At 44.0% G+C, this 15,905-nt stretch overlaps 2 protein-coding genes across 2 annotated transcripts; both read left to right on the plus strand.

The window, feature by feature from the left end:
* The first annotated feature begins 255 nt into the window (after positions 1-255).
* On the plus strand, positions 256-2,840 carry LOC118357958 (C-X-C motif chemokine 11-1-like). Its single transcript, XM_035735267.2, has 4 exons — positions 256-407; positions 608-734; positions 980-1,072; positions 1,688-2,840. The coding sequence occupies exons 1-4, from the start codon at positions 338-340 to the stop codon at positions 1,698-1,700; spliced, it is 303 nt and encodes a 100-aa protein (XP_035591160.1). The 5' UTR covers positions 256-337; the 3' UTR covers positions 1,701-2,840.
* Positions 2,841-13,525: 10,685 nt separating this feature from the next.
* LOC118357959 (C-X-C motif chemokine 11-1-like) lies at positions 13,526-15,554 on the plus strand. The gene is made up of 4 exons (XM_035735268.2): positions 13,526-13,677; positions 13,878-14,004; positions 14,298-14,390; positions 14,982-15,554. Exons 1-4 carry the CDS (start codon positions 13,608-13,610, stop codon positions 14,992-14,994), a joined length of 303 nt encoding a protein of 100 aa, XP_035591161.2. The 5' UTR covers positions 13,526-13,607; the 3' UTR covers positions 14,995-15,554.
* The last annotated feature ends 351 nt before the right edge of the window (positions 15,555-15,905 follow it).

Raw genomic sequence — 15,905 nt, forward strand, 5'->3', positions numbered from 1 at the left:
CTGTTTCCCCCTGCCTTCAACATGCCTCCTGGTCTACTGTCAGAGAGGCTGTTTCCCCCTGCCTTCAACATGCCTCCTGGTCTACTGTCAGAGAGTGTTTCTGAGAAACAAGATGTCTAGTGTGAAAGGAGAAGCAGGGAAAAGGGAAAAACTCCCGCTTTCATCTTCCTCCCACTCTCATTGGATGACTGCCAGAGAGGGCAAGGAATTCAGTATAAATACAAGCCAAGCTCTCCTCCATTCACAACTTCTATCACTTCTCTCCTCCTTTCACAACGTTCATCACTTGACTGAGCTGTCCATCCAGACTCTGAAAGAAACTGAAGAAGCAGTATCCATGACCAACACGATGACATCAACGGTCCTCATCAGCTTCCTGGCCTGTCTGCTCCTGGTCAATGTTGAAGGTAACATCTCTGAAATATCTTCAATTATATTTCTAATATCGTTGACATCTTTATTAGAAATCTGTAGCATATGAATTGACTTGCAAAGCCTGGGAGATGTGTAGTAAAACAATAGGTTTGATTTCTGACTGAAGAGTTTAGTTCTTAGCTGCAATAATGCCATAACCAAACCTGCCATAAACCTTTCTTGTCATCTCCAGGCCAGGTGGGTCATTCTAAAGCTCGGTGCCTGTGTCTGAATGGACTGGTGAACCACGTTAAATCTCGTCACATTGAGAAGCTCGAGGTGTACACCTCCAGCCACTCCTGCAGGAACATGGAGATCATGTAAGAAGTCTGTCTGTCTGTCTGTCTGTCTGTCTGTCTGTCTGTCTGTCTGTCTGTCTGTCTGTCTGTCTGTACCATATTAATATCAGTGCATATTGTGACCAGCTCAGTAGATGGACACAATGGTAAATGTTGCTATTTATTTGTACACCTGCTAGTAGGATAATATTATTTCTCTATATGCTCAGTTGGAAAGTGGTGAAGGCTAACTTCTAACAGTAGTCTCTCTCTCCTTGTATATTCAGTGTCACTCTGAAGAACGGAAAAGGGAAAAAGTGTCTGAATCCAGAGGCTCCATTTGCCAAGAAAACCATTGAGAAAATAATGAAAAAACACAGGTGAGGACAACATATGCAGACTTCATTACAGATTCAATACACACTAACTGATCCATATGCATCTTTCTCAACAGAGCAATACTCAGTACATCAGTATTACATCAGTATTTCCATATTATATCAGTACATCAGTATTCTATCAGTATTTACCATATTATATCAGTACATCAGTATTACATCAGTATTTCAGCATTATATCAGTACATCAGTATTACATCAGTACTATATCAGTACATCAGTATTACATCGGTATTTCAGTATTATATCAGTACATCAGTATTATATCATTATTTCAGTATTATATCAGTACATCAGTATTATATCAGTATTTCATTATTATATCAGTATTTCAATATGATATCAGTACATCACTAGTATATCAGTACTATATCAGTATATCATTATATCAGTATTATATCAGTATGTCAGTATTATATCAGTACTATATCAGTACATCATTATATCAGTATTATATCAGTACATCAGCATTATATCAGTAATATGTATATTACAATATGTACATTATATATGTATTACTGATATATGTACTAATGATATATGTACTAATGATATATGTACTAATGATATATGGATAATGATTGTTTTTCCTTTCAGGAGTGTGCAGTGAACTGAAGACTGCCTGAAGACTGCCTAAAGACTGCCTAAAGACTGCCTAAAGACTGCCTGAAGACTGCCTGAAGACTACCTGAAGACTGCCTAAAGACTGCCTGAAGACTACCTGAAGACTGCCTAAAGACTGCCTAAAGACTACCTGAAGACTGCCTAAAGACTGCCTGAAAACTGCCTAAAGACTACCTGAAGACGGCCTAAAGACTGCCTAAAGACTGCCTGAAGACTGCCTAAAGACTGCCTGAAGACTGCCTGAAAACTGCCTGAAGACTGCCCAAAGACTGCCTGAAAACTGCCTGAAGACTGCCTGAAAACTGCCTGAAAACTGTCTGAAGACTGCCTGAAGACTGCCTAAAGACTGCCTAAAGACTGCCCGAAGACTGCCTGAAGACTGCCTGAAAACTGCCTGAAAACTGCCTGAAGACTGCCTAAAGACTGCCTGAAGACTGCCTAAAGACTGCCTGAAGACTGCCTGAAGACTTCCTAAAGACTGCCTAAAGACTGCCTAAAGACTGCCTGAAGACTGCCTGAAAACTGCCTGAAAACTGCCTGAAGACTGCCTAAAGACTGCCTGAAGACTGCCTAAAGACTGCCTACAGACTGCCTAAAGACTGCCTAAAGACTGCCTGAAGACTGCCTAAAGACTGCCTGAAGACTGCCTGAAAACTGCCTGAAGACTGCCTAAAGACTGCCTAAAGACTGCATGAAGACTGCCTAAAGACTGCCTGAAGACTGCCTGAAAACTGCCTGAAGACTGCCTAAAGACTGCCTAAAGACTGCCTAAAGACTACCTGAAGACTGCCTAAAGACTGCCTGAAGACAGCCTGAAGACTGCCTAAAGACTGCCTAAAGACTGCCTGAAGACTGCCTGAAGACAGCCTGAAGACTGCCTAAAGACTGCCTGAAGACTGCCTGAAGACTGCCTGAAGACAGCCTAAATATATGTTTACACTGTTGAATGGCACGTAGAAAGTTGTTTTTTAAATGTACAAAGTCAGTATCTGTTACACAATATGACTTACTAGTTGAGTGACATTTCTAGCATTTCCAATGGAAAAAATAAAAGCATGTAAATATTCTTTTTTATTATGTAATGTAATATATGTATGTATTTCTCAGGTTTTCTATCAAATTAAAAAAGAAGCATTTGACTCTACTTCTTGCTCTATTTGACCTCTTTTCCTCTAAATTGAGCTCAGGTACATCCTTGTTTCCACTGATCATCCTTGAGATATTTCAACAACTTGATTGTCCACCTGTGGTAAATTCATATGATTGGACATGATTTGGGAAGTCACACACCTGTCTATATAAGCTCCCACAGTTGACAACGCTTGTCAGAGCAAAAACCAAGCCGTAGAGCTCCGAGACACGTTTGTGTCATGTGCCCATCAAGAAACTGACTGTTAGAACTGCCAAATTCCCTTCGGTCACCCAAGTCATAGACTGTTCTCTCTGCTACCGCACGGCAAGCAATACTGGAGCACCAAGTCTGGGACCAAAAGGCTCCTTACCAGCTTCTACCCCCGAGCCATAAACCTGCTGAACAACTATTCATATGGCCACCCTGACTATCTACATTGTTTTTACACTGCTCCTACCCACTGTTTAGTATCAATGCATAGTCATCTTACAAATTACCTCGACTATCCTGTACCCCAGCACATTGACTCGGTACCGGTACCCCCTGAATATAACCTCCACATTGACTCTGTACCGGTACCCCCTGTATATAACCTCCACATTAACTCTGTACCGGTACCCCCTGTATATAGCCTCCACATTGACTCTACTGGTACCCCCTGTATATAGGCTCCACATTGACTCTGTACCGGTACCCCCTTTATATAGCCTCCACATTGACTCTGTACCGGTACCACCTGTATATAGCCTCCACATTGACTCTGTACCGGTACCCCCTGTATATAACCTCCACATTAACTCTGTACCGGTACCCCCTGTATATAGCCTCCACATTGACTCTACTGGTACCCCCCTGTATATAGGCTCCACATTGACTCTGTACCGGTACCCCCTTTATATAGCCTCCACATTGACTCTGTACCGGTACCACCTGTATATAGCCTCCACATTGACTCGGTACCGGTACCCCCATGTATATAGCCTCCACATTGACTCTGTACCGGTACCCCCCTGTATATAGCCTCCACATTGACTCTACTGGTACCCCCCTGTATATAGGCTCCACATTGACTCTGTACCGGTACCCCCTTTATATAGCCTCCACATTGACTCGGTACCGGTACCCCCTGTATATAGCCTCCACATTGACTCTGTACTGGTACCCCCTGTATATAGCCTCCACATTGACTCTGTACTGGTAGCCCCTGTATATAGCCTCCACATTGACTCTGTACTGGTACCCCCTGTATATAGCCTCCACATTGACTCGGTACCGGTAGCCCCTGTATATAGCCTCCACATTGACTCTGTACTGGTAGCCCCAGTATATAACCTCCACATTGACTCGGTACCGGTAGCCCCTGTATATAGCCTCCACATTGACTCTGTACTGGTAGCCCCAGTATATAACCTCCACATTGACTCGGTACCGGTAGCCCCTGTATACAGCCTCCACATTGACTCTGTACCGGTAGCCCCTGTATATAGCCTCCACATTGACTCTGTACTGGTAGCCCCTGTATATAGCCTCCACATTGACTCTGTACCGGTAGCCCCTGTATATAGCCTCCACATTGACTCTGTACCGGTAGCCCCTGTATATAGCCTCCATATTGACTCTGTACCGGTAGCCCCTGTATATAACCTCCACATTGACTCGGTACCGGTAGCCCCTGTATACAGCCTCCACATTGACTCGGTACCGGTAGCCCCTGTATACAGCCTCCACATTGACTCTGTACCGGTACCACCTGTATATAGCCTCCACATTGACTCTGTACCGGTACCCCCTTTATATAGCCTCCACATTGACTCTGTACCGGTACCACCTGTATATAGCCTCCACATTGACTCTGTACCGGTACCCCCTGTATATAACCTCCACATTAACTCTGTACCGGTACCCCCTGTATATAGCCTCCACATTGACTCTACTGGTACCCCCCTGTATATAGGCTCCACATTGACTCTGTACCGGTACCCCCTTTATATAGCCTCCACATTGACTCTGTACCGGTACCACCTGTATATAGCCTCCACATTGACTCGGTACCGGTACCCCCATGTATATAGCCTCCACATTGACTCTGTACCGGTACCCCCTTTATATAGCCTCCACATTGACTCTGTACCGGTACCACCTGTATATAGCCTCCACATTGACTCTGTACCGGTACCCCCTGTATATAGCCTCCACATTGACTCTGTACTGGTACCCCCTGTATATAGCCTCCACATTGACTCTGTACTGGTAGCCCCTGTATATAGCCTCCACATTGACTCTGTACTGGTACCCCCTGTATATAGCCTCCACATTGACTCTGTACTGGTAGCCCCTGTATATAGCCTCCACATTGACTCTGTACTGGTAGCCCCAGTATATAGCCTCCACATTGACTCTGTACTGGTAGCCCCTGTATATAGCCTCCACATTGACTCTGTACTGGTAGCCCCAGTATATAACCTCCACATTGACTCGGTACCGGTAGCCCCTGTATACAGCCTCCACATTGACTCTGTACCGGTAGCCCCTGTATATAGCCTCCACATTGACTCTGTACTGGTAGCCCCTGTATATAGCCTCCACATTGACTCTGTACCGGTAGCCCCTGTATATAGCCTATTGACTCTCCGGTAGCCCCTGTATATAGCCTCCATATTGACTCTGTACCGGTAGCCCCTGTATATAACCTCCACATTGACTCGGTACCGGTAGCCCCTGTATACAGCCTCCACATTGACTCGGTACCGGTAGCCCCTGTATACAGCCTCCACATTGACTCGGTACCGGTAGCCCCTGTATATAGTCTCCACATTGACTCGGTACCGGTAGCCCCTGTATACAGCCTCCACATTGACTCTGTACCGGTAGCCCCTGTATATAACCTCCACATTGACTCGGTACCGGTAGCCCCTGTATACAGCCTCCACATTGACTCCGTACCGGTAGCCCCTGTATACAGCCTCCACATTGACTCGGTACCGGTAGCCCCTGTATATAACCTCCACATTGACTCGGTACCGGTAGCCCCTGTATATAGCCTCCACATTGACTCTGTACCGGTAGCCCCAGTATATAACCTCCACATTGACTCTGTACTGGTAGCCCCTGTATATAACCTCCACATTGACTCGGTACCGGTAGCCCCTGTATATAGCCTCCACATTGACTCGGTACCGGTAGCCCCTGTATATAACCTCCACATTGACTCGGTACCGGTAGCCCCTGTATACAGCCTCCACATTGACTCGGTACCGGTAGCCCCTGTATACAGCCTCCACATTGACTCGGTACCGGTAGCCCCTGTATACAGCCTCCACATTGACTCGGTACCGGTAGCCCCTGTATATAGCCTCCACATTGACTCGGTACCGGTAGCCCCTGTATATAACCTCCACATTGACTCGGTACCGGTAGCCCCTGTATATAGCCTCCACATTGACTCGGTACCGGTAGCCCCTGTATATAGCCTCCACATTGACTCGGTACCGGTAGCCCCTGTATATAACCTCCACATTGACTCGGTACCGGTAGCCCCTGTATATAACCTCCACATTGACTCGGTACCGGTAGCCCCTGTATATAACCTCCACATTGACTCGGTACCGGTAGCCCCTGTATACAGCCTCCAGATTGACTCGGTACCGGTAGCCCCTGTATATAGCCTCCACATTGACTCGGTACCGGTAGCCCCAGTATATAGCCTCCACATTGACTCGGTACCGGTACCCCCTGTATACAGCCTCCACATTGACTCGGTACCGGTAGCCCCTGTATATAACCTCCACATTGACTCTGTACTGGTAGCCCCCAGTATATAACCTCCTCCACATTGACTCGGTACCGGTAGCCCCTGTATACAGCCTCCACATTGACTCGGTACCGGTAGCCCCTGTATATAACCTCCACATTGACTCGGTACCGGTAGCCCCTGTATACAGCCTCCACATTGACTCGGTACCGGTAGCCCCAGTATATAACCTCCACATTGACTCGGTACCGGTAGCCCCAGTATATAACCTCCACATTGACTCGGTACCGGTAGCCCCTGTATACAGCCTCCACATTGACTCGGTACCGGTAGCCCCTGTATATAACCTCCACATTGACTCTGTACCGGTACCCCCTGTATATAGCCTCCACATTGACTCGGTACCGGTAGCCCCAGTATATAACCTCCACATTGACTCGGTACCGGTAGCCCCAGTATATAACCTCCACATTGACTCGGTACCGGTAGCCCCTGTATACAGCCTCCACATTGACTCGGTACCGGTAGCCCCTGTATATAACCTCCACATTGACTCGGTACCGGTAGCCCCTGTATACAGCCTCCACATTGACTCGGTACCGGTAGCCCCAGTATATAACCTCCACATTGACTCGGTACCGGTAGCCCCAGTATATAACCTCCACATTGACTCGGTACCGGTAGCCCCTGTATACAGCCTCCACATTGACTCGTTACCGGTAGCCCCTGTATATAACCTCCACATTGACTCGGTACCGGTAGCCCCTGTATATAACCTCCACATTGACTCGGTACCGGTAGCCCCTGTATATAGCCTCCACATTGACTCTGTACCAGTAGCCCCTGTATATAACCTCCACATTGACTCGGTACCGGTAGCCCCTGTATATAACCTCCACATTGACTCGGTACCGGTAGCCCCTGTATATAACCTCCACATTGACTCGGTACCGGTAGCCCCTGTATATAACCTCCACATTGACTCGGTACCGGTAGCCCCTGTATATAGCCTCCACATTGACTCTGTACCGGTAGCCCCTGTATATAACCTCCACATTGACTCGGTACCGGTAGCCCCTGTATATAACCTCCACATTGACTCGGTACCGGTAGCCCCTGTATACAGCCTCCACATTGACTCGGTACCGGTAGCCCCTGTATATAACCTCGTTATCTAATTAATGATAGGTTAATTAATTGAATTAACCATTTAATGGTTCAAATAGATGACCAATCAGCCCAAGCGACTTACAGCTGTAATCGCAGCAAAAGGTGGCGCTACAAAGTATTAACTTAAGGGGGCTGAATAATTTTGCACGCCCAATTTGTCCGTTTTTCATTTGTTAAAAAAGTTTGAAATATCCAATAAATGTCGTTCCACTTCATGATTGTGTCCCACTTGTTGTTGATTCTTCACAAAAAAATACAGTTTTATATCTTTATGTTTGAAGCCTGAAATGTGGCAAAAGGTCGCAAAGTTCAAGGGGGCCGAATACTTTCGCAAGGCACTGTAAATATTTCTGGGACAAATCACTCACTCAATGCTAAACCTCATTAAGATATATTATTAACTTGGGTCAAACGTTTAAGGTAGCCTTCCACAAGCTTCCCACAACGTTGGGTGAATTTTGGCCCATTTCTCCAGACAGAGTTGGTGTAACTGAGTCAGGTTGGTAAGCCTCCTTGCTCGCACACGCTTTTTCAGTTCTGCCCACACATTTTCTATGGGATTGAGGTCAGTACTATGTGATGGCCACTCCAATACCCTGACTTTGTAGCCCTTAAGCCATTTTGCCACAACTTTCGAAGTATGCCTGGGGTCATTGTCCAGTTGGAAGACCCATTTGCGACCAAGCTTTAACTTCCTGACTGATGTCTTGAAATGCTGCTTCAATATATCCACATAATTTTCTTGCCTCATGATGCCATCTATTTTGTGAAGTGCACCAGTCCGTCCTGCAGCAAAGCACCCACACAACATGATGCTGCCACCCCCGTACTTCACGGTTGGGATGATGTTCTTCAGCTTGCAAGCCTCCCCATTTTTCTTCCAAACATAACGATGGTCATTCTTGCCAAAAAGTTGTATTTTTGTTTCACAGACCAGAGGACATTTCTCCAAAAAGTACCATCTTTGTCCCCATGTGCAGTTGCAAACTGTAGTCTGGCTTTTTAATGGTGGTTTTGGAGCAGTGTCTTCTTCCTTGTTGAGCGGCCTTTCAGGATATATCGATATAGGACTCGTTTTACTGTGGATATAGATACTTTTGTAAATGTTTCCTCCAGCATCTTCACAAGGTCCTTTTCTGCTGTTCTGGGACTGATTTCCACTTTTCGCAACAAAGTACATTCATCTCTAGGAGACAGAACGCGTCTCCTTCCTGAGTGGTATGACGGCTGTGTGGTCCCATGGTGTTTATACTTGCATACTATTGTTTGTACAGGTGAACGTGATACCTTCAGGCATTTGGAAATGGCTCCCAAGGATGAACCAGACTTGTGGGGGTCTACAATATTTTTTTCTGAGGTCTTGTGTGTGGTCAGTGTGTGGACAGTGCGTGGTCAGTGCGTGGTCAATGTGTGGTCAGTTTGTGGTCAGTTTGTGGTCAATGTGTGGTCAGTGTGTGGTCAGTGTGTGGTCAGTGTTTGGTCAGTGTGTGGTCAGTGTGTGGTCAGTGTGTGGTCAGTGTGTGGTCAGCGTGTGGTCAGTGTGTGGTCAGCGTGTGGTCAGCGTGTGGTCAGTGTGTGGTCAGTGTGTGGTCAGTGTGTGGTCAGTGTGTGGTCAGTGTGTGGTCAGTGTGTGGTCAGTGTGTGGTCAGCGTGTGGTCAGTGTGTGGTCAGTGTGTGGTCAGTGTGTGGTCAGCGTGTGGTCAGTGTGTGGTCAGTGTTTGGTCAGCGTGTGGTCAGTGTGTGGTCAGTGTGTGGTCAGTGCGTGGTCAGTGCGTGGTCAGTGCGTGCTCAGTGTGTGGTCAGTGTTTGGTCAGTGCGTGGTCAGTGTGTGGTCAGTGTGTGGTCAGTGTGTGGTCAGTGTTTGGTCAGTGCGTGGTCAGTGTGTGGTCAGTGTGTGGTCAGTGTGTGGTCAGCGTGTGGTCAGTGTGTGGTCAGTTTGTGGTCAGTGTGTGGTCAGTGTGTGGTCAGCGTGTGGTCAGTGCGTGGTCAGTGTGTGGTCAGTGTGTGGTCAGTGTTTGGTCAGTGCGTGGTCAGTGTGTGGTCAGTGTGTGGTCAGCGTGTGGGCAGTGTGTGGTCAGTTTGTGGTCAGTGTGTGGTCAGTGTGTGGTCAGTGCGTGGTCAGTGCGTGGTCAGTGTGTGGTCAGTGTGTGGTCAGCGTGTGGTCAGTGTGTGGTCAGTGCGTGGTCAGTGTGTGGTCAGTGTGTGGTCAGTGTTTGGTCAGTGCGTGGTCAGTGTGTGGTCAGTGTGTGGTCAGCGTGTGGGCAGTGTGTGGTCAGTTTGTGGTCAGTGTGTGGTCAGTGTGTGGTCAGTGCGTGGTCAGTGTGTGGTCAGTGTGTGGTCAGCGTGTGGTCAGTGTGTGGTCAGTGTGTGGTCAGTGCGTGGTCAGTGTGTGGTCAGTGTGTGGTCAGTGTGTGGTCAGCGTGTGGTCAGTGTGTGGTCAGCGTGTGGTCAGTGCGTGGTCAGTGCGTGGTCAGTGTGTGGTCAGTGTGTGGTCAGTGTGTGGTCAGTGTGTGGTCAGTTTGTGGTCAGTGTGTGGTCAGTGTGTGGTCAGCGTGTGGTCAGTGTGTGGTCAGTGCGTGGTCAGTGTGTGGTCAGTGTGTGGTCAGTGTGTGGTCAGTGCGTGGTCAGTGCGTGGTCAGTGTGTGGTCAGTGTGTGGTCAGTGTGTGGTCAGTCTTTTGAATCAACACCGTTGCTGAATCAGATGTTAACTGGACGGGAGTAGCTCTGTTCATACCAAAACAAGTCTTATTACGGACTAACAAGGCCGTTTCTACTGAAGTTTCTACCACACACACACACACACACACACACACACACACACACACACACACACACACACACACACACACACACACACACACACAAACACACACACACACACACACACACACACACACACACACACACACACACACACACACACACACACACACACACACACACACACACACACACACAAACACACACACACACACACACAAACCACACACACCACACACACACACACACACACAAAGTTGTGTGATTCTCTGGAATTCCGTATTGCCACTTCCTGTTTTAAACCACAGCTTTATATTCTTCAACGTCATCATGTTATTTGTCTCTGTTCTACCCATCTCTTAACTGAAACCACTTGATGTCATTTAAACCTTTCAATCTCTGATATTGTCTTCATCACTGTTCCACCATCCTTCTTGGCTGTATTGCTGTGGTTTGTTTGTTGCGTTTCCTAAAATAACTTTCATGTCTGGTTGATTCTTTGTTCTGCAAAAAAAGTGAATGTGAACAATATCAGATTCTTCAAAGGAAATATGTGTTAATTAATACATTTGAGGTAGTTTGGAGGTGTACTACTCTACTACTAAGTTTATTGACACACAAGGACACCACTGCTTTCCTTGAAATCAAACCATTTACCTGCTATCCAATTTAAACCGACCAGATGTTAGAGGTGAAAGGGAAAGTCCAGAACTGAAACTACATTCCTTCAATCAGGAGGGAACTCGGCCTGTATTCAAGTTCACTTTCACTTTCATTTGGCCTTTTTTTCAAAAGGACACCTAAACCTCTTTCCTGGAAACAGGAACCTTTCCAACAGAATCTGCTTGTCTCCCAGTCAGTTATTCTACAGTAGTCTACTATTAACACGGTCCTTCCATTGATAAATATACCATACTGAGCCAAAGGTCCTTTCTAACACAAACACAATGCATTGGATTTGGTTATGGTTGGTATTTGACGACAACATGAACAGTTACTGTGGAGCTGTTACTAGCTCTCTAAAATCATTAATCTGACAGGGATCCTTTATTACAGGTCTGAGATCAGATCATTCATCTGACAGGGATCCTTTATTACAGGTCTGAGATCAGATCATTCATCTGACAGGGATCCTTAATTACAGATCTGAGATCAGATCATTCATCTGACAGGGATCCTTTATTACAGGTCTGAGATCAGATCATTCATCTGACAGGGATCCTTAATTACAGATCTGAGATCAGATCATTCATCTGACAGGGATCCTTAATTACAGATCTGAGATCAGATCATTCATCTGACAGGGATCCTTAATTACAGATCTGAGATCAGATCATTCATCTGACAGGGATCCTTAATTACAGGTCTGAGATCAGATCATTCATCTGACAGGGATCCTTAATTACAGATCTGGGATCAGATCATTAATCTGACAGGGATCCTTTATTACAGGTCTGAGATCAGATCATTCATCTGACAGGGATCCTTAATTACAGGTCTGAGATCAGATCATTCATCTGACAGGGATCCTTTATTAAAGGTCTGAGATCAGATCATTCATCTGACAGGGATCCTTTATTACAGGTCTGAGATCAGATCATTCATCTGACAGGGATCCTTAATTACAGATCTGAGATCAGATCATTCATCTGTCAGGGATCCTTAATTATAGGTCTGAGATCAGATCATTCATCTGACAGGGATCCTTAATTACAGGTCTGAGATCAGATCATTCATCTGTCAGGGATCCTTAATTACAGGTCTGAGATCAGATCATTCATCTGTCAGGGACTCTTAATTACAGGTAAACAATAAGATCTGACATCAGATACATTTTTTTTCAATTACTGTATTAGATCTTTACTGTATTAAATCATTTAAATTAGGCAAGTAGTTGAATATTGGTATGCAATTTTGGAAATACACTTGAAAAGTCTTGGCATGTGTTTGAAAATATTAAAATACACAGATTTAAATACAGTCCCATGCATTTAACCCAGGTTGGTTTGGAATGTTAAATCATGTATTTGGAAATAAATCTGTGAAAACACTTTCAAATTCTTCAAATTGACAAGGGAGATCATAGTCGTACAATTTCACATCTAACTAAAATGTTTGTATGCAGTGTTTCTCAAGTGCAATAATATGCATGAAAACGAGTCGTCTCTCATTGAATGACAACATACACTTCATTGAAGAATCCCTTCTGTTGACCAATCACTGACAAACAGGCATAGACTTTGACTACTGAACATTGGCTTGTCTCAGGAACAGCTGAAAAAACCCTTGCCGATTTATATAAGGAATAGGGCTCTGGTCTAAAGTAGTGCACTATATAGGGAATAGGGCTCTGGTCAAATATAGTGCACTATATAAGGAATAGTGCTCTAGTCAAAAGTAGTGCACTATATAGGGAATAGGGCTCTGGTCAAAAGTAGTGCACTATATAAGGAATACGGCTCTAGTCTAAAGTAGTGCACTATATAGAGAATAGGGCTCTGGTCAAATATAGTGCACTATATAGGGAATAGGGCTCTGCTCAAAAGTAGTGCACTATATATAGGGAATAGGGCTCTCGTCTAAAGTAGTGCACTATGTAGGGAATAGGGCTCTGGTCAAAAGTAGTGCACTATGTAGGGAATAGGGCTCTGGTCAAAAGTAGTGCACTATGTAGGGAATAGGGCTCTGGTCTAAAGTAGTGCACTATATAGGGAATAGGGTGCCATTTGGGATGGAAGAGGAAAGACAGATTGTATCACCTCTCTGCCTTTAAGCACTCCTCAAATGTCACTGTCAGAGAGAGTTTCTGAGAAATGGGAAATCCTGTGTGAAAGGAGAAGCAGGGAAAAGGAGAAAGAAGCTGAAACAGAGGAAAGGGAAAACCCCTCTCTTTCTCTGTCTCCCCTTCTCATTGGATGACTGTCAGAGAAAGGGTGGGGCTTATTATAAATACAGTATAAATACAAGCCAAGCTCTCCTCCATTCACAACTTCTATCACTTCTCTCCTCCTTTCACAACGTTCATCACTTGACTGAGCTGTCCATCCAGACTCTGAAAGAAACTGAAGAAGCAGTATCCATGACCAACACGATGACATCAACGGTCCTCATCAGCTTCCTGGCCTGTCTGCTCCTGGTCAATGTTGAAGGTAACATCTCTGAAATATCTTCAATTATATTTCTAATATCGTTGACATCTTTATTAGAAATCTGTAGCATATGAATTGACTTGCAAAGCCTGGGAGATGTGTAGTAAAACAATAGGTTTGATTTCTGACTGGAGAGTTTAGTTCTTAGCTGCAATAATGCCATAACCAAACCTGCCATAAACCTTTCTTGTCATCTCCAGGCCAGGTGGGTCATTCTAAAGCTCGGTGCCAGTGTCTGAATGGACTGGTGAACCACGTTAAACCTCTTCACATTGAGAAGCTCGAGGTGTACACCTCCAGCCACTCCTGCAGGAACATGGAGATCATGTAAGAAATCTGTCTGTCTGTCTGTCTGTCTGTCTGTCTGTCTGTCTGTCTGTCTGTCTGTCTGTCTGTCTGTCTGTCTGTCTGTCTGTCTGTCTGTCTGTCTGTCTGTCTGTCTGTCTGTACCATATTAATATCAGTGCATATTGTGACCAGCTCAGTAGATGGACACAATGGTAAATGTTGCTATTTATTTGTACACCTGCTAGTAGGATAATATTATTTCTCTATATGCTCAGTTGGAAAGTGGTGAAGGCTAACTTCTAACAGTAGTCTCTCTCTCCTTGTATATTCAGTGTCACTCTGAAGAACGGAAAAGGGAAGAAGTGTCTGAATCCAGAGGCTCCATTTGCCAAGAAAACCATTGAGAAAATAATGAACAACCGAAGGTGAGGACTGCGGTATATCAGTATTACATCAGTATATCAGTATTACATCAGTACATCAGTATTACATCAGTACATCAGTACATCAGTATATCAGTACATCAGTATATCAATATTACATCAGTACATCAGTATTACATCAGTATATCATTATATCAGTATTATATCAGAAAACCATTGAGAAAATAATGAACAACCAAAGGTGAGGACAACATATCAGTAATTCAGTATTATATCAGTATTATATCAGTATTATATCAGTATTATATCAGTACATCAGTATTATATCAGTACACCAGTATTATATCAGTAGATCAGTATTATATCAATATTATATCAGTATTATATCAGTATATCAGTATTTCAGTATTATACCAGTATTATATCAGTACGCCAGTATTATATCGGTACATCAATAAGTCAATACATCGATTCATTGCTATATCAGTACACCAATATATCAGTACATCAGTATACCAGTATCAGTATATCAGTACATACCAGTATGTCAGTATATCTTGAGTCTCTATTTATTAGTAGTTAATTATTAAGATATTAATTATATAAGTATAATAATACATAGTTTTATTTCAGGAGTGTGCAGTAAACCTGTGAACTAATGACACCAATCCCATTGAGAACTTGATGGAACAGAGAGCACCATGAGAGAGAGAGTTAATCCTGATGAATTACCACAGTTGAGTCAATGCACTGCAGACTGCCTGAATACGTTTACTCTGTTTAATGGTACTTAGAAAGTCTGTTTTTAAATGGACAAAATTGGTGTATCTTTCACCATATGACTTACTAGTTGAGAGACATTCATAACATCTTCCAATGGAAACTTAAATAAAAGTTAAAGTTTTTTTAGGTCAGTTTAATATTTTCTTGAATGTTCAATTGTTTATTTATTGAAAATATAAAAAGCCTGTAAATAAGGTGAATGCACCAATTTGTAAGTCGCTCTGGATAAGAGCGTCTGCTAAATGACTTAAATGTAAATGTACATGTAAATGTAGGTATATTTTTTTATTTTGGAAGGTCAAGACTTGAAATGTTTTACATTATGTTTAGTTATCAAAATGATCAACATCTGTGTAAATACTGTATATTCTATATGTGTTGTTTACTTTTTCTATCAAAATAATAAAGATGCATTTGACTCTACTTTCTTCTCTATTTTCCTCTGTTCAGCTAGTCTTTGATAGCAGACCAAATGTCACTGCAATGATGATAGTCAGATGACAGACTATGTAGAGTGAGATGTCTTCTAGAACATAGCCTAAAGGAACACATTATGTAGAGTGAGATGTCTTCTAGAACATAGCCTAAAGGAACACATTATGTAGAGTGGGATGTCTTCTAGAACATAACCTAAAGGAACACATTATGTAGAGTGGGATGTCTTCTAGAACATAGCCTAAAGGAACACATTATGTAGAGTGGGATGTCTTCTAGAACATAGTCTAAAGGAACACATTATGTAGAGTGAGATGTCTTCTAGAACATAGCCTAAAG

The sequence above is a fragment of the Oncorhynchus keta genome, chromosome 25 (assembly GCF_023373465.1).
Source record: "Oncorhynchus keta strain PuntledgeMale-10-30-2019 chromosome 25, Oket_V2, whole genome shotgun sequence".
NCBI classification, from domain to species: Eukaryota; Metazoa; Chordata; class Actinopteri; order Salmoniformes; family Salmonidae; genus Oncorhynchus; species Oncorhynchus keta.